Source organism: Indicator indicator, chromosome 9 (assembly GCF_027791375.1).
Source record: "Indicator indicator isolate 239-I01 chromosome 9, UM_Iind_1.1, whole genome shotgun sequence".
NCBI classification, from domain to species: domain Eukaryota; kingdom Metazoa; phylum Chordata; class Aves; order Piciformes; family Indicatoridae; genus Indicator; species Indicator indicator.
Genome location: NC_072018.1, coordinates 12,806,717 through 12,825,556, shown reverse-complemented (window position 1 = coordinate 12,825,556; position 18,840 = coordinate 12,806,717). Strand labels below are relative to the sequence as shown.

General features: G+C 36.9%; 1 protein-coding gene across 4 annotated transcripts in view; it reads right to left on the bottom strand.

Annotated features, from left to right (window-relative positions):
* MYT1L (myelin transcription factor 1 like) overlaps positions 1-18,840 on the bottom strand; it is a 131,692-nt gene that overhangs the window by 44,722 nt on the left and 68,130 nt on the right. For all 4 annotated transcript variants that reach the window (XM_054383856.1, XM_054383857.1, XM_054383854.1 and 1 more), the window contains exons 10-13: positions 13,320-13,567; positions 10,741-10,977; positions 8,319-8,440; positions 7,326-7,394 (exon numbers count right to left, since the gene is read on the bottom strand). In XM_054383856.1, the coding sequence (XP_054239831.1) occupies positions 7,326-7,394; positions 8,319-8,440; positions 10,741-10,977; positions 13,320-13,567 (676 nt within the window). The remainder of the gene's footprint in view (positions 1-7,325; positions 7,395-8,318; positions 8,441-10,740; positions 10,978-13,319; positions 13,568-18,840) is intronic.

The window sequence follows — 18,840 nt, the reverse complement described above, 5'->3', positions numbered from 1 at the left end:
AAGAGATCATAAATTATATGGGTATTGTAAATGCCATCATACAAATGAAGCCTCTAATTTCAGAGCATTTCATGGTATTGCAAATTGACTAAGGCCCTGATTCTGCAAGGCGCTTCATGCAAACAGTTTTGTGCCTGCATGGAACAGTTCACAGCATCAGAGGTACTGGTATGCAGATGGCTTTCAAGGAGCTTTTTAGAGAGAACATGCTTTTACAACTACTCTCAGTCATGAAAACAATGATGAAGGGACTTAGGTAAACAGAACTCAAGTGTTTTCCATTTTGGAGACAAAAGCTGACAAACTTAAGTGAGAAAAATGGGATGACTCAACCTTACCAGAGTCTGAATGAGTTATTCTAACAGAAAAAAGCCCAGTCACTTCCATATGTAAAACTCACTGTGACTACAGAGATGAGGTTGCTGCAGATGATGGGTTTCTATACAAAGGACATTATCATAACACCACACAACATGAGGTTGGAAATGCTAGGTATAACCTACAGTGCCCATTTGAGTATTGAGAAGTGCAGGAACAGAGCCCAAGGTGTTCTGTTCTGGCCAGGCATGCATGCTGCCATCAAAGATAAGGTATCCAAGTGGAAATCTGCAATAAATACAGGAAACAAAAATGCAAAAAAAACCCACTGAAACCACATGAGATTCCTGATTTCACTTGGCCCAAGGATCTAGTTGAACCAAACGGGAAAGGTTGTTCCTTATGGGTGAATTACTATTGGGGATCTATGTTCCTTGGTTTTGTTTTTAATAATTTAAATTAGACTTGCACACTAACTTGCAATTTAATAACACATTAAAGCCCACAGTTTGTTTCACCATAACATTGCAGATAAGTTAACAAAACACTACAATTTGCAAATGACTCACACTAGTAATTTCTAACATTACTCCAAATACATCACTCCTGGTCCTTGTAATCACATTTTGTAAATAAAAGTTACCTAAAACATAAGGGAACTTAAAAAAAGCACCTGCAGATTCAAAGGATACATACTTATCATCAAAGGAGTATCTCATTATAACACAAGATTACTTACTAGGCTCAACAACCTCAGTATTGAAGAACAGCTGTGATGACAAATTCTAGTGAGTTTTCCATGTAGGAAAATAAAATTAAAAAAAAAAAATAAAAAGAGGACAAACAACAGGGGCGAGGGAGGGGGGGGGGGAAGTGATAATAAGAATGGAAATGGTTATTCCTTTTGCAACAAAGAGTAATTTTGAAACAGAACAGTGAGTGGAAACTATATAATGGGACATAGAGGAGGACAGATGTGATCTCTAGGAAAACGGAAGGGAAGGAAAGAAAAGGAAAGGAAAGGGAAGGGAAGGGAAGGGAAGTGAAGGTAAGCCCAGGCAAGGCTAGGCAGGGTAAAGGATAATACTCCTGTGCACATGAAGCAACAAATGTACATCCAGGCACTGAACATCAGAAACACCTCAAATGGCAAACACAAAATAGGTACAGCAGCTAAACAGATCTCTGCAGAAATAACTGATTTGAGTACAGAAAGTGAGTGTACATTGGGAGAGCTATCAAAAGTTAAAGAATATAGGTACCAGTCAATGTCTGAGAATAATCTGGTTCTCTATCTGAAAAAGGGCAATATTTCTGTGGTGTTTTACTGATACCTCCTATTAATTTTTGTTTCTGCATTTAAATTTTGTATTTGGAGGAGGCTTATTTTTTCCACAGATGACTAAAGTGAGAACGAAAATGTTATTTTTTTTCCTGATAATATTTTGTTTTATATATTCATCAGAATAAAAATAACACAAGTTTCTCCATTTCCTTCTTCCCATTTGAAACTTCATGCTGAGCAAACTGCAGTAAAATTATACCAATAAAAAGTGAATATTTCACATTATATGAACATGGAAGAATTTCCCTAAAAGTATGCAGTAAGGATTTCCTGTCTATCTAGGAAAAAATGCACTGCATGGAGTTTATCTTTCTAGAGGAGTTATGGTTCACAGGGAGAGCTTTGGTGAAGCTTACTTTTCCATATGAACTGAATAGAAGACACTGTTAGAAATGACATGTCTGGGAACAGGGAGACAAGGATAAAAGGAGGAATAGAGAAAGAGTAGAAGATGACCAGTGAAAATATGGAAATTAGGGCAGAGTGACACGGAAAGAAGAAGGCCCAGAAACTCCAACTCTTACTTCAGTGTGGAAAATATGCAAAAATAGATGGAGCTTCTCAATCTGAGTAAAGAAGAGATGTGGAAAAGAAAAGCTCTCAGGCTTCATTGTGGAGAGGAAAATGAGACTGTACTCCTCCCTTTAAGTGTACTCCATACTATACAACCCAAAGATGTCCACCATGGAAAACAAGGATGTGCAAAATCTACATAGAGACACAGGTACTTTGGGACTGAAGGACTGGGCATATTACCACCACATCAGGTAAGCATCTGCCAGACTTGGAGGTACCTGTTTGACCTTCAAATGTTTCTAAATTTCATATTCTTTATTCTAAGCTCTAATGGGATTTTCTGGCAGAAAACTGACCCAAAGGAACAAGGATAAATATTGACAATTTGATAGACAGTTCTACAGCAGACCAAGCTGATAGTTAGTTACCTGCAGTCATTGAAAAACTATGATTATTTTTACATCAAAGTGGCACAAAGTAAAACTGAGTTTGTCATTTGCTGGGAGCTTTTGGTACCCAGGATCCCTGGTTGTCATGTTGATAGTACATTGAGTAGAAACGTTCTCAGTCATTATGCTGCATTTTGTCTGGGATTGGTTGACTGCTAATCAAAATGTGCCCTTTTAAAAATGGCAATTAATTGTAGTTTTATTTTAATTTTGAATAAGATTTAAAGTGCTTCAAATCGTTGCCTTTTATATAGTATTTATAATGCTACAATGGGATTACAGTTTTGAAGTAAAGGTAACTGTTGGAGAAATCTCCTATGATAAGGAGTAAATAAAGAAAATTGATAAGGAAAAGCCTCTGCAGAATATTAAACTGGATTTAATTTATGAGTATTTTACTGTTGGTAGCTGTCACTGGGTAAGCCATTAATTGCTTTTCCACCATAGTTAAATTTACTCATAAATAAAGTGTCCTCTGGTCTTTGAAAACTTAGTTGCTTTTCACAACTACTATAACCAAAATCTTAATGCTGGAAAAGCTAATCTTAATGCTGGAAAAGTTTGGATTCTTGCCAGATACTAATTTCTTCAGAGGCCCTTAAAGCTGCTGACCTCTTTCTCTGTGCCAGCAGCAGTAACTGAGAATTAAAGCTGAAGATTTTTTTGTGTTTGGAGATCGCTGATCAGGCTGTGCAACTGCTTTGGTCTACTGATAAGCTATGTACAAAGACTCATTCTTCCACCTGAGCTTTAGGGAAAGTGGAAAATCATTACAATCTGCATGGTTAACCTGAGCAAGAAGCCTTACAGACGAGAAACATGAGTGGCAAGGAATAATATGCTGACCCTAAAAAAAATAATTGAAAGCTGCAACATTACTATACTGGAAGCTGGGGAATGCGAGGGAGGAAATGTGGAGAACAGGTCTTGTGAGGAGTCTGGGAGCTGGGGATGTTTAGTCTGGAGAAAAGGAGGGTGAGGGGAGGAGAGACCTTCTCGCTTTCTGCAACTCTCTGACAGGAAGTTGGAGTGAGGTGGCTGTTGGTCCCTTCTACCTAGCTACCAGTGAAAGAATGAGAAGAAATGCACCAGGGGAGGTTTAGGTTGAATATTAGAAGAAAATTTTTCAGTGAAAGGGCTCTCAAAGCCTGGAATAGGCTTCTCAGGGAAATAGTTGATTCCCCATCCCTAGAGGTGTTTAAAAGGAACAGAGATGTGGTGCTGAGGGACATGGTTTAGCAGCTGATGTGGTAGAATGAGGTAATGGTTGGACTAGATGATCTTAAAGATCTTTTCTAACTAAACTGATTCCATAATTCTATGATTCCGTGGACCCACAACTACTAAAAGACAATACAGTGAGCATAGCTCTTATGCAAAATAAAGTTTCCTCTAACCTTTTCAGCTTTTCTTATTATTTGGATTATGAATATTATCTGAAAGGTATTATTCATTAATATTATTTGAAGCGTCTGCTATTTTATAGTTTAGTTGAGGATTATAAAGAATCAGTGTGTCGTCAAAATTCCAGTTAGGAATTTTGCATTATATATAAATAACTTGTGTGTGTTTTACAATGCACACAGGTGATCATGGATTGGTGAAATGCGCTATAAAAGCCTTATCAGCAAAGACATTGTACTTGTTGCATAAACTATGCCTGGAAAAGCAAGAGATATATGAAATTTGTCCAAACTTTCCAGTTCAGAAATATTATCCTTATGCTGCACTATCAATTCTTCTACTGCACTATCAATTATTCTCTGTATCCCACATATTAAATAAGTATTTGCCACAAATCTTACAGAGGTTGAAATCTTTATGGATGACTGGAAACAAGTACATTGATAACCAGAACAAGATGAAGAAGAGATGAGAACAGTACAGATTGGTAGGAACAGGACGGAAGGGATCTCGACTTGGGATATAAGCAAAAAAATGTGTATGCCTTTTTCTCTACAGCCTGGGGCAGGAGCCAAGGTTACTGACTCTCACTTTTCTTCTACTGGCAGCAAATACATATGAAACACTCCAGCAACATTCCCCACCTCTTCCTGGTGTCAGTCCATTCAGACTATTATGCCTTCTACTGCTACCACAGTAGTTTAGGTGACCTATGCAGTGGATATCAAAAATTCCCATGCCGGTTGGTGGCCTGTCAGAGATCCAGTGTGATTCCACCTTATGGAATTTCTGCTTCTTTTCAGCTTGCTCTTTTTAAAAGCAAGGAAATCATACCCCCAGACCTTGCACACAGAAATATAACAGATGTAAATGAAGTATTTCACAGCTTAAAAATTCCCACATCAAAATCACTTGTATAGCTTTGGTTTAGCTGGTTTGTGCATACATATTATCATTTACATGATCACATCTTCTTCCATCTTAGGCAGAGAACAAGAGCGTAAATGAGAGCTGTATAAAGAATGCTGCCGTCCATAGGACTCCAACTTCCCTGCTTTCAAATGTATGTGAGAAATGTGAAGATGCTTTATTTCTCTCTCCATACCAACTTCATCAGGATGTAGAGATAGAGAACAATCAAAATATAAATGTGATGAAGGCAGGAGATGGGCTGATTAGACAAGGAGCTTGAGACATGGAGCAGTGGAGAAAAAAATGATGAAGGAAAACAGGACCAAGTGGAAGCTGGGACTGATCCGAGTTTCAAGAGACGAGAAAGGATAGTCCCACAACTGTTCTGGGACACTAAACTATGTCCTACTATTTTGGTAGAGTTTATCCATTTTCACAAAAGGTCAATCACCCATCACATAGAACTGCTGAACTCCCACAGCTCCAAGCAGATTCTATGGGTACTTTGCTTTGAACATGTACACTTCTCTACAATATGAAGGACTCTGAGAAATTGAGCCCCAGGAGTCTCTAACTGAGCCATCAAAATTACATGCTCAAGTTTTTATGACTTTAAAATGGGGATAATACCAACCCTGACTTACTTCAGAGTATAATTAATTCCTTTATAACCAAGATAAATTAATTTGGAAATACTCAGATGCAGTGGTAGTGATAAACATGTGAGTGAATTAGTAGCTGTATCTTGAGAGTACAGTTTGAGGGAAGTACTGTATGCCACATGCCACAAATTACTTTGCTATCCTATGGAAACACATTTATCAGAAAGTGGACTGCCTTGTAATGAAAATGCAAAACAGAACTGAGTTAAGTTAGCCTGTTTAAAGTGTTAATATTTCCTAACATCTGAATTCACTTCAACAGAGCTTTGATGTATTCAATAACGATAACTGATAAGAATTTACCCTAAATGCTAAGTAAATAATCTATTCAGAACCTAAAAATGTAACTTTAAATAGGATTTAAGCTTGTTCTCTTAGCTTAAGCAAAGCTTGAAATTCTCTCTATCCAAAAATGTCATGAGACATGACTAGGGTTTCAAGTGGAAACTTTATAAAGGCTAAGAGCAGCAAAGTATGTGCTCAAAGTATCACTCATGCTGCCCCAAGGGTCTTATCTGTGTTTGCTTATGAGATTAAATTTCCTCAGCCCATCCCAATCGAAAATCTAGGTCCAAACCTGAGTTTCTCTGGGGTTATATGCTCATGTCTTACTCTGCTTGTACTTACATGTTTTCCCCAATATCAGGTACATTTCTTCCCCTTACATATCACATAGCCTTCTAGCAGCATATACCAGCACCATCTAAACTTATGGTTTCAAAATGTTATTTTCAATTGGGTGTAAATTTTGTTATATTGCTGGCATCCAGTGACTAGAGTAGCTAAGACTAGAGAGTAATCTTACCTCAGTAGCTTACTCATGATTGCTTTATTATCTTTCCCATGCTTTACATCAAGGTTTGTGGTATTTTTTCATCAGGGAACATACTAAACTCAAGAAATGCTGTTTAAGGCACTCATATATGTAAAGACAGAATCCTGCTAAGCATGGCAGCATAAACTATCCATTCCTACTTTCCCTACCCAATTTTCCCTTGTTACTTGTGAATATCTTTACATGTTAACAACAGAACCAACTCATATCATTAGCAAAATGCTATAGTTCCTCCACATAGAGAGCTGCATTTGAGAATATGGTGCAGGAAGACAAAGCTAAGTCTCACCATTCTCTAACTTTCATTGCTCACAATTGTCACTTCAAAGAACTGAAAGGACCTGTAAAGAATGCATTTTAAGTAGGGCAATAACTAAGGAAACACTAAAAAATACAGCCAAATGAGAAAATGCATTAAGCTGTTAACAGTGATACAAACCTGGGAAAAAAAAATATGCAAGCATTAGGGAAAAACAAATTGCTTTCCCTCTAATTTATGTCTGAGATACTCCAGCACTTGACTGGTTGTGCAGTCAGAAGTATTTCATCAGTCTAATCGCATGAATATTTTCTGTTCTAACTAGCAAACTCAAATGTTCAGGAAAAAAAAAAAAAAAGGAACAGGAATTCAAGTATTTAGATGAAATTCCAGCAGTTCTGACTTTTTAACCTAATGAATACATGAAAAGGAAAACTATGTCAGCAGACTTATGTATAGAGCCAGCCTATACAGGAATTTCTAGAGACTTCAATGTATGTTCCAAAAAGGATCATACCCTTCTGCAGCAGCTCTCCACACAGTGTTTCTAATTTCTGATACAAATATACGCAATTTGTAGTCAAATAAGTGTTTATAAAGAAAATATTTGTTCTTTATATCTTACTTGAGTTCTTGTGAGCTTGTGGCCAGCATACTTCGAATGCTTTTGTCAGCCAAAGGACAGCCAGATAAACTGTAAGACATGGCAGGATATACAAGTGAGTTAATCTTCTCATTAACTGAGCACTCCCAAACAAACACAACATAAAAATTAAAAAGTAAAAGTTTGTAATGCAGAAAAGCGATGGGGCAAGTGCTGTAATATTGAATTCTGTAATATAGTTAACCCTCTGAATATATTTAGTTATCAACATTACGTCCAAAATTACATACTGCAAATGTTATTATTTGTTTGTTCGTTTCTCTAAGAGCTAGGAAAATGTAACAAAGAAACAGTATTGCAGATTCCTGGGTTAACTACTTAAGCGCTTAAGGATACTTTGGAAATTTTAGTAATCTATTTAAAAATAAAAGACGTTTATACAACACACAAATTAGCATGCTTTTAAGATCAACATATATTACTCAAAGGGTTAACACATAGTTCAACGTTTTACTTTGACAGCATTGTTGAGGTAAGCTGAAAACAATAAATTGAAAAGACAGAATCCACCATGAGAAAAATGAAGTCACACCTTCTATGTGAGGCGTAATTACCAGTCACATGACCACTCCCATCACACCCTGGTGTTGGACATCTGCCACCAAACAAAAACAAAAACAGCCAAAATAGTAAGTATGTTTAAAAAAAATAGGCTTTTAAAAGTTTCATTGTTTCCAGTTTAGCTGCAATGACTGCAAGGGGTTTTTAAGCATCCTAATTGAAAAGCTGCAAAATGAACAGGTTTAAATGAAAATGGCTCAATACAATATAGCATCATTAAGAACAAGCAAATACACATTAGCTTATCACTTTACTTAACTGGCAGTTCGAAACATTTATATGCTGCAAATGTTGCATGCTCATACTGCAAGGCGTATATGTACTTGTTTGTTTAAAAAAAGACAGAGAGAAGGTTAAAAGGAGAAAAATAATTTCACCTCACATTATGCTTACGTTATTAAATCCTTTTTGCTCTCTTTGCATTGAGGGTATTTGGGTTTGGGACTTGGGATTGTAACTTCACCAGGATACCTTCTTTCTTCAAGTGCCTCTTGGAAAGGATCCAAATCTTCTGGCTACAGGCAAATACACACATGTTAGCTTCACCTAGGTGAGATCACAACTGACACAAAATAACGCAAATAACAGAATCAGAGAAGATAGTGGGTTGGAAAATGCCTCTAGTGGTCATCTAATCCAACCTCCCTCCAATAAGCAGGGACATCCCCAGATAGATCAGGTTGCTCAGAGACCTGTCACATATGATGTTGAATGCCTCAAGGGATGGGGTTTTCACTACCTCTCTGGACAACCTGTTGCAGTGTTCCACCACCCCCACAGTAAAGAACTTCTTTCTAATGTCCAGTCTAAATCTACCCTTCTCTAGTTTAAAACCATTACCCTTTGTCTTAGTGCTACATGCCCAGTTGTTTTCTCCTTCTTTATTCTATCCTGCCAGAGAAAAGTCATGAAATTATTTTGGGATTCTTTCATCTATTGAACCTTTAAATAGTACTTGGACATTTTGGATATTTGGATAATTTAGATATTTTTAAATGGTATTCAGATATTTGCACGTGTGGATATTTTGGACACTTTAAAATAATATTTGGGATATTTTGATATTTAGCTATTTTTAGATATTTTAAAATAATATTTGGATACTTTGGATATTCTACAGTATGTGGAATTAGAGTTTATTTAACTAGAAAAAATATAAAAGGAAAAGAATGCATTTTCTCCAACTGTCCTACCATTTTGCTTTAAGAGAATCAGTATTTTTTTCCTAAAGTCATTGCAAAACAGAGCAATGAAGAAAAAGTATCTTATGCACCAAAAAGCCCCACATATTAAATAATGTTTTCAATGGTTTAGAACATCTCAAAGATGAAACAAGAGCAATCTTAACATCTATACACAGAATCTCATTCTCGGGTAAATCTCAATGGATCTGCTGGCAAAATGGAACAATATAATTTATAATAAACATCACAGATGTGTCCGGAAAGGCACAAAAGTCTATTTCAGGGATGAAGTGGCTGAGTGCATTGATTTAATGATTCCTGCAGATGGTGCCATAAACACCACAGTAGAAACTATTGCAAAGAACCTGCTATACTATCTGGTTTACCACACATTTCCTTGGTAGTGACAGATTTCTTCCTAACTTCAGTGACATTAATAGCATGCCTGTAGTTAACACCAAATCTAAAACGCATTTTGTATTTAGTGAAAATGCTCCTTTGTAATATAGAATGATAGAATTGTTTTGGTTGGAAAAGGTTTCTAAGTTCATGAAGTCCAACCACCGACCCAACATCACCTTGGCCATCAAACCAAAATGCCATGTCTACATGTTTTTTGAAGATGTCCAGGGATGGTCACACCACCCCCTCCCTGGACAGCCTATTCCAATAGCTGACCACCTTTCCAGTAAACAAATGCATGTTTCAAAGTTGCCGAAAATACTTTTAGGTGTTAATTAAAAAAAAACAAGGAGTTGTGTTACACAGAAATGATTAGCCTAATTTTCTGTTACAAACAAAAAAAAACAAACACAAACCAAACCAAAAAAAACAATCTTTAGAAGTCTCCATCCAGTTAAAGTGCCTTGGGTGCAGGGTTCTGAACTGCACAGTGGATGGATAAGGATTAAAACACGATGAACAAAAGCATCATCATCAAACCTTGTCTGGAGACCTCTTCAGTGGCTATCCTAAGTTTTGCAAAGTAAAATTCTCTGACCTACTTTCTTTATTTGCCTCTTCTGCTTTAAAGGGGGTTTGCTGTTGTCTTGGTATTCTGAATTGAACGGTAGCACTGATTTCTAATATTCCTTCCTTTATTCTTGAAAGGAAGTAGTTCATTAATACAGACCCTTTCACACACAGAGCTATCAGGAGTACGTAAGTATTCCAGAAGAAGATTAGCTGAAACAGTTGAAAGCTTAAATTATACTCTGCTGCTTTTGTTTAAATTGATTTCTATGTAATACATGCTTTCAAACACTCAGCACATCATTCATGGTTTTCAAATTCAGGATAATATCTTGTCTTGAGAGCTGATTATCCCAGCATTGCAGTTATGTCAACTTGCTTATACAGAGTAATGCGATCTGGATATAGCAAAATATCTTTACTGCAGAAAATATTGTTAACAAGATAATACTGTTAGAAAACATGATTCACATTTATGGTTAATGTGCACCAGCATGATAAAGTCCTAAAGAATAGCCAGCAGAAAGTTCTTTCTTGGTAAGAAATCCACCATTTTTATCATGTGTTAATTTTGTTTCCTCTTTCCCTCCAAATTCCAGAAATGTAATGAGCTAGCAAAATTAGATCACAACAAGAACTAATAGATGAAAAAGACATACATTAATCTCTTTGGAATCATCTTCATCTATCCTGCTGGGCTTCATTTTAGTGTAGTCCACTGGCAAGTCCCAGCAGTCCCCCTCATTCAGCTGGTAACACCGGTTATTCATCACGGCTTGCCGCTGCGGGGACATTGGCTCCAGTGGTGTCAAAATGGTACAGCAACCATCTCGCTGCCTCTGCTTGTTCATGCTTAGATCCAGCGTCCCATTTTCATCGACTTCCATATCAGGATTCTGTCAAAATAAGAAAGATATTGTTAATTCAGCTTCACACCAGCAAACTGTTACCTCTTCTGGAATCTGATTGCCTAGAAGAATGACAAAATGCTTTGCCATTCCTGTATAAATTGTAAGCATTGAGCCCCCTCCCACACATAGCATGATGCTGTTACACAACATTAATGCTGTTAAAGTAGATTTCTTCCTGAATGGCTAATCTGACGTTTGGGTGAAGAGGGGAGACTCTCCATTTCCCCTCCTGCCACCCAGAACACAGATACAAAATTTGGAATAAAAAAGGGGAAATCTCCAAAGGTATTTTCTTGTTGTTGTCTTTATATTCCTGATTTATTCAGTGACAGGTGAATATCTCTGAGCTAACATCTGCATAATTCTTGTTTCCAGTCCTGACACCTGTCTGGGTGATTAGAGTAATAAAAATCAGCTAGCATCAAATAATCTTTGTTTCTTTGTTTATTTAACATTAACAATCAATGCTTGAAGAGATAACATCAGAAAATTGAGCCAGGGAGGTGGGGCACCCAAACAAGTCCTTTTGGACACCATTTGCCAACGAGTAAAGGCATTCAAATTTCACAGTTCCTTCACTGCAGATAGATTTCATATACCTATCTTTTTGCTAAATAAATTTAGGTAGTAGAATAGTTGCAACAATCCTTGTGTCAGTTTCTGCAGAGTCTGAGGTTCTGTGAAAAATAGGGTTGGTATGGGTTCTGACTTTGTCTTTTATAGATAGAAACAAGGGTTGTCTAGCATATTAGATGAGGAGAAGATACTAAGATACTATCTCATTAAGATAAGATACCCTAAAATGAAGACAAGTTAAAAAAAAACCAAAAAAAAATTAAGGACAGGTAAAACAAAAATGCCCACAGAGCATCTATCTTCTTTTAAAAAAATATTTGGTTTCAAAACTGATGTGGATGCCACTGGCTCCTCATGTCTCATGACTTTCTCCCCTCTCGAGTAACAACAGAGCTGTGGGAAAGCACTGGGAACTCAAATCTCTCTTTCTGAATTACTGCATGTTGTCAGAGCAGATATCTAATTGCTGCTATCCTGCTAATTTAATTTAGAAAATACTTGTTTATCTCCTCAGACTCAATCTTTCAGATTCAATATAGGGTGACACATTAGGAGAGAGGGCCTTTCTGGTTTTGATACATTTTGATTTTTTGCATTTTATTCTAACATTTTTTCCATTGTGCTAATATAGAGAACAACTGCATTTATTTACATGCCAGGAGAAGCTTTCCTTCTTCAACAGCATTAAATAAATTTATACAAAAACTCAGTATTTGAAAACAAAGCCACCAGCCATTCTGGCTTAGATCATGATTATCACTGATACCTTTTGCTACACGTTTAGTTTGTTATGAATGATCCCAGGGCTTTTCATGATGAGAGGAAGAAAACCTTTGTCTATATGTAGAAGAGCAGAACATGTCTGCCAGCTCAACAGCTCTTTTATAAGCACAATAAAAATGTTTCCTCTGCACAGCATCTGCTCACTCAGCCATCTAGTGGTCTCCCATAGGTAGCATCACACAGTTTGCTGGTACATCTTAAATATTCATTTCTTTAAAAAAATAATATTCTGCTAAATATTTAATGGATGTTAACAGTGAGCTGATTTTCTTAATACAGAAAACTTATTCACAAAGGTTTTTATTTATATCTGTATAACATTTCATAATATACTGAGGCTCTGTGGACATAACAGAACATTAGTGACCCTGCACGACTGTGAAGCACATTTAAAGTCACCTGCACTGGAGGTTCTGCTCATTTCAAATGCACTATGCAGTGACTGTACTATCACAGACAGGAGAGAAATTACAACATACAAATAACATTCATTTCTTTGTATTAGATCTTACAACCTTAGGTCCCATTTGTGACTTGTAAATGAAAATACATCGTTAAATCTTAATCCTTTCACAAAACGTATGAATCAGACTATGTTTAGCTAAAAAAAAACAAAAATCAGCAGTGCAATTAAATCCTCTTAAACATCCCAAACATATTTTAGAATTATAGATCTCACCAGTAAGAGACAAATTAAAAAAGGAGTACATGCTATCAGTATCAGCAGTTTATACACCGATCAGGATTCCCTGAGATACGTGTGAGCAATTTGCATTTTTTTTTCCTCCCTGCTTTAGCAGAGCCACCAGATTATGTTAATTTTGAGGAAAAGTAAGAAGAAGAAAAAAGAAAAAAAAAAAAAAGAAAAAAGCAAGATGCACTAAAGCTATTCTTCCATCTATCAGGGCCACAGAGCAAGTGCAGTAAAGAGAAATCTTCATTAACAAACATAATTACTCATTTTTTACCCTCGCACAGAGATCCTGAGGCTTAGTGGAGAGGTTCTGAGGCATCTCCCTGCAGCGAGTGGAGAGATTCAGAATAGCAGTAGCAGCCATGTGCGCTGCCTCCATGTCATGAGTATAGTCAAAGCTGCTCTTGCTGCAGGTACTGCTGGCACTGCTGCCTCCACCACAACTCATATTGCTGCTGCTGCTAGGGGCATAACTGCTTGTTGTGCTGCTGGTTGGACTGGAATTCTTACAGTAGCGTTTAGCTGTGGGAAGAAATATGACAAGGATGACTCAAAAGAAGGAGCATTCTGCATAAGTGAAGAGAAAAACAAACTGCTGGAGGTGAAATTTATAATGAGCAACAGTAACCAATGCCAAAAAAAAAAAAAAAGAAAAAAAAATTAAAAAGCTTGCAATAAGAATGATGGCTGTATTTTTTGATTTCTGCTTGTGACTGCTATGTGCTATGCGTGTGAGTTTGTATGAAATAACTGCCTGTAAAAATCTGTATGATGTGATTATGAATTGTGCTGACAAACAGGCTGGATTTAGAAAACAATAAAAACACAGAAGCACTGCTTTTACTCCACATGTATAGTTAGACAGAAGCTAGGATCTGCTTGGTTCATTCGTTTTTATTAATGAGGGGAAACACTATGGGACTTTTTCTAGTTAATGAGAAAACTGTCAATTTAAGGTATAGACTCCCCAGAGCTGCTAGAGATCAAGCCCACTGTTGGGCTTGGTCTCTGGGTCACAGGGCTACTCATATCCTCAAACATCCCAGGCTTCCTAAAAGGTTTCTTCTTCCTACATCACAGGTAAATATTATGACACTGGCCATCAGAAAGGAGAGGAACACGATGGAAGGAGAAAGGCAGTGGTCACATATGAACTTTCCCATGGCTTGCACAAAGGCAGAAGCAGCAGCTGTATAAATGGAAAGAGAGAGAAGTGAAATGTCCCCATCTTAAAACAACACGAGTACCTACTGCTCTTCCTAAAACCAACAAGGACCCATGGACACCGCTTCCCGCTCACAATGGGGACCAACAGAAGCCATGAGCAGTCACAGAAGGGCTAAGGCACTGACAAAGCTCAGGTCCAGCCTGTCTAAATACAATACAGAACTATTGCTGCCTTTAAGAAATGCTTTTTGCAGCCAAAGATATTATAGTAATAATGGAAAACAGCCCTATTAGCCCATTTATTTCTCTAGCCCTCTTCCCCAACAAATTGTTTTTCAAGTGTTTAAACTTTTTATATGAAAGGCAAGAAAGTGTGAGCTTGTCTCCTAAATCTAAAAGTTGATGCATTTTCATTTAAAAAATAAATAATAAAAGCCAAGGTCGGAGGATAAACACATGCATATAACAGAGCATTCCTTAAGATGGAAATGTACACTGCAGAGATCATACCTTATAGCACAGTATAACAATAACCAACTAGCATGCTGATTAGGGAGCTATACAAAAAAAGGTCAGAACCCAGCTACAGCTCCTCTATGATGGGCTCCATTGAAATGCCAGACTCTTCAGGTGTATTTGTCTGAGCAGACATACATATAATAATCTGCTCCCATGAGCACAGTCCATTTGTGAAATAAAGGCTGCTTTGGTTCAAAAGAAGAATCTGAAAGCAAAATATCTCTATTAGAGCTTATGCCACCCTCCTTCTCTAAAAAAAAATGGGAAAAAATAATGGTGGTGTTATTTTTACTGTAAAGGAAATAACATTTCACTTAATTCATAACAGATGGAGTTGTCTCAGGAAAGCCACATAATGCACAGGGTGTGATTTTTTTTTTTTTTTAATTTAAGTGAAGTGAATGCTAAACTTTCATCACATTTCTTTGTTTGAACACATAGTAGCACTACCCTAGAAGGGTATTCACTAATAATAAATCTGTGAACTATTTCCCAGAGTTTCATTATTAATATAGTCTGTGGTGGTCGTTAAAAATTCAGCAGTTATCCATTGTTACTTTGTAACAATATCCAAGACACATGAGAATTTTCCTATAGCTATGGGAGGAAATGATTGAGTAGTTCAGTCTCTACTGAATCAAGCACCCTCTACCACTGAACATTTCAAATTAGAAATATTTTTCAAAATTCATACGAACAAATAAAGATTTCAATCACTTGCCAAAAAAAAAAAAAAGTTAGTCTTGTTATAGCAGGTCACAATTAGACAGACATAAGAGACATACTATATGGGAAATTATATATGTACATGAGAAATGTGTGCTAAAGAAAGAGAGAGAAAGAGGCAGCTTTACACACAGGACTACCAGAAACTCATGCAGGCTCTGATATGGACTCCTCTGTGGCCTTGGTCAAACTATATTATCCCTTAAATTAATTTTCCTTAGAAATAGAAAATTGCTTCTAAAATGTAGTTGTGTTGTGATTCACTTGCAAAACACTTTGAATATGTAAAGTTCTCTAAACATGCTACACCATTATTAGCTTTTAGATTACCAATAATTTAAGTGAAACTTACTTAGAGAGAACTGGCCATGGTTATTTCACCCTTGCTGCATCCCTATATTTTAAGATAAGTCTTATAATCCAGACTGTTCATTTGACATTAGCTTTCCAGGGGAAACAAAGATCATCAATTTACAATGAACTAAAACAAGCTGATTGCTAATAAAGGAAAAGCTGCATTGTTTCAATACCAAATAATTCAGGTTGATGAATTGCCCATCCCTGTAGCATCAGCTTGTGGAAGTTCGGCAGTCCACCTACTTTCACCCAAGTGAAACTGTATCTGGAGTGCACCTTTCCCATTAAAAAACAGACACAAACCTGACCCAAACTGGCCTCCCATCAGACACACCTAGGAACTGATTAAAAAGAACCCCTCAAGGTCTACAGAGTCCTCATGCTATTTAACAAAGGAGAAGTGTGAGAGATCCCAACAACATAAAGGACTGAAGGAACATATCTGGAATGGAATTAAATTCTGTCCAGGCACCTTTGTCCCCAGCGTTGGCTAAATACTGAATGTCTTATGTACATTAATTACAGTTTCAATGCTTTTTCTGACTTCCACAACAGGAGATTCATCTCAGATAAATGACCTAGTCATTATAGCCTTCCTATACAGGCAGTAGAAAGAAACAGGAATTTTCATGCAATTATTCACCCGAAAAGTTTTTAATAAGTACTTCAGAGGGAGATGAATCTGGTACAAACTAGCAGACATGAGGTCTGACTTAAACATAAGGAAAAATTTCTTCACTTTGAGGGTGCCAGAGCACTGGACCAGGCTGCCCAGAGAGGTTGTGGAGTCTCCATCTCTGGAGACTTTCAAAACCTGCCTGGATACATTCCTGTGCGACCTGCTCTAGGTGAGCCTGCTTTAGCAGAGGGCTTAGACTAGATAATCTGCAGAGGTCCCTTCCATCCCCTACCATTCTGTGATTCCCATTCCTAATATTTTCTCTGCCTGTTGATGGAAGGAACCAGACTACTGGTCAAATGAGAGAAGCTCTTGCTATCACCTGAGTAACTGAAAGATTTGTCTCTGCCTGTTGTGTCTAGCTGGTCTTAACCTCTCCTTCTGTATACCATAAGCCCGATAGCCAATGCACAATGAAATTGATTTCAAATGAAAACTAAGCCCACAAACACAAGATTTCTCAATGATTTTCACAGCATCCTACCCTACAATACAAAGTATGCACTTTCTGTGTTTTTTATTAATATCCACTTTTTTTTTTTATTAAAGATTATTGGGAAAAGAATAAAAAGCAACAAAACAATCCAAAGGAGCTATTTATGTTCATGTTACTTACAATCATATACTTATTGAGCATATCATCCCTTTCTCTGATGATGAAAATACAGTGCTAGCTTGCAATTAAAAAGGATTGAGACATAAAGTTATTAATTTTTCATACCCTTTGACTATTTGTTTCATTTTATACAATCAGAAAAACTAAAGATCTTTTTATTTGCAAGTTCTCCACCACCACCACCACCTTAGGCTGACTTTTAGGTTTTTCAAGACTTTTCAGAACTAAATCTGCTTTTCCATAAGTGTGTTTTGCTGACATTCACAACAGGTGGACACTCAGTGTCTCCATAATGACTTTAGTAGCAAGTTTTTTTCATACAAATATGAAATCACCTAAAATACTGCCAAGTTTCTTGAGGAAAAAAAAAAAAGTATCTCTTTTAAGGGAAGAGGCTCTTCCTGAAATTTCCTTCATATTCAGTTATTTACAATAACTGTCAGCAAAATCCTTCTCCCATTGAAAACCAATGCCAAAAGTGGTGCTGATTTCAGTGTACACAGCATTTAACTTCATTGTTTTATGACTGTAGCTGACTTTCATTAGGAACTTCCCAGTCCTTTATCAGTTTAATCCAAACACGATGGAGTGCTTACAGAATATCAAAGAGATGTGAGTCCTAGAAGTTTGACAAAAGTCACTGATAGGGCACAAAGAAAAACTCAAGTTATGCCCCATCTTTAGGACCACATTGGCATGCCTGTCCAGCCAAACGGCACACACATCACTAGGAATCAGGTACACTGTGTGCCACCTGCTGTAGGGCCAGGGATACGGAACAATCCATAGGGAATTAGCCTTCATTTGGTTAACAACCTTCTTTAGCTGTTCTGAGTACAAAAGAACCATGTACAGTCACTATAATGTCATGAATTACATGTACACGGTGTCCCTCAGTCCTCCCTGGCTCACATTATTGAACACTGAAGCAATCTCATCTGAATTTAACCTCCGAGTATAATTCCTATTTACATCCAAGGAAGATGAAGTGTGCATAAAGACAGTGACCCATAACAAGCTCACACTGCAACATTTAAGGCCAGTGATAAACTTGGGTATTTTCAGGTTCTTGTCATTTGGGAAAACAAATACAGATTGTAATTATTTGCTTGAAAAAGGCTCTTAAATGTGAAAAAATTCTATCCTTTACTTAAGTGTCAGTAATTTAATTTGAAAATATGCACATCCATGGGATTCTCCAGCAATACTCTGATATATATAAACATCAACAGCTAATATTTCATTTACCTTATACTGATGTACACTCATTAGTTTACTAACCATGGTTAAAATTAATGCTTTACCTTTATAACTGTTCAAGCCCTTATTCCGATATAGGCAAACAAGACAAGTGTGTGAGAGATTAAAAAGGAGCACTTTTACTCAAAAATATGCTCTCTCACTACCGTTTTCTTTCCTCCTATAGTGCAGGGACATGCCTGTTGATTCTATGAAAAAGCAAAATACCCAAAATAGCAGAAATATGAAGGCAAGAGCTGTAGCAATTTTCCCTTTTCCCACTTACCTACTTTTGAATGTCAAAGTCTGTGTCAAGCACCACATGGCAACAACAATAAATTGTTGTATATAGTATGTTTATTTCTGTTTTCCTCAACAAAAATCTGGCACCTGCCTTAAGTTTCCTATGGTAGTCTGAGAGTAAAAGGAAATATTTTAGAAAAAAAAAATAAATCCCAACCCTGTTGCCATAAAAAATAATATAAAAATAAA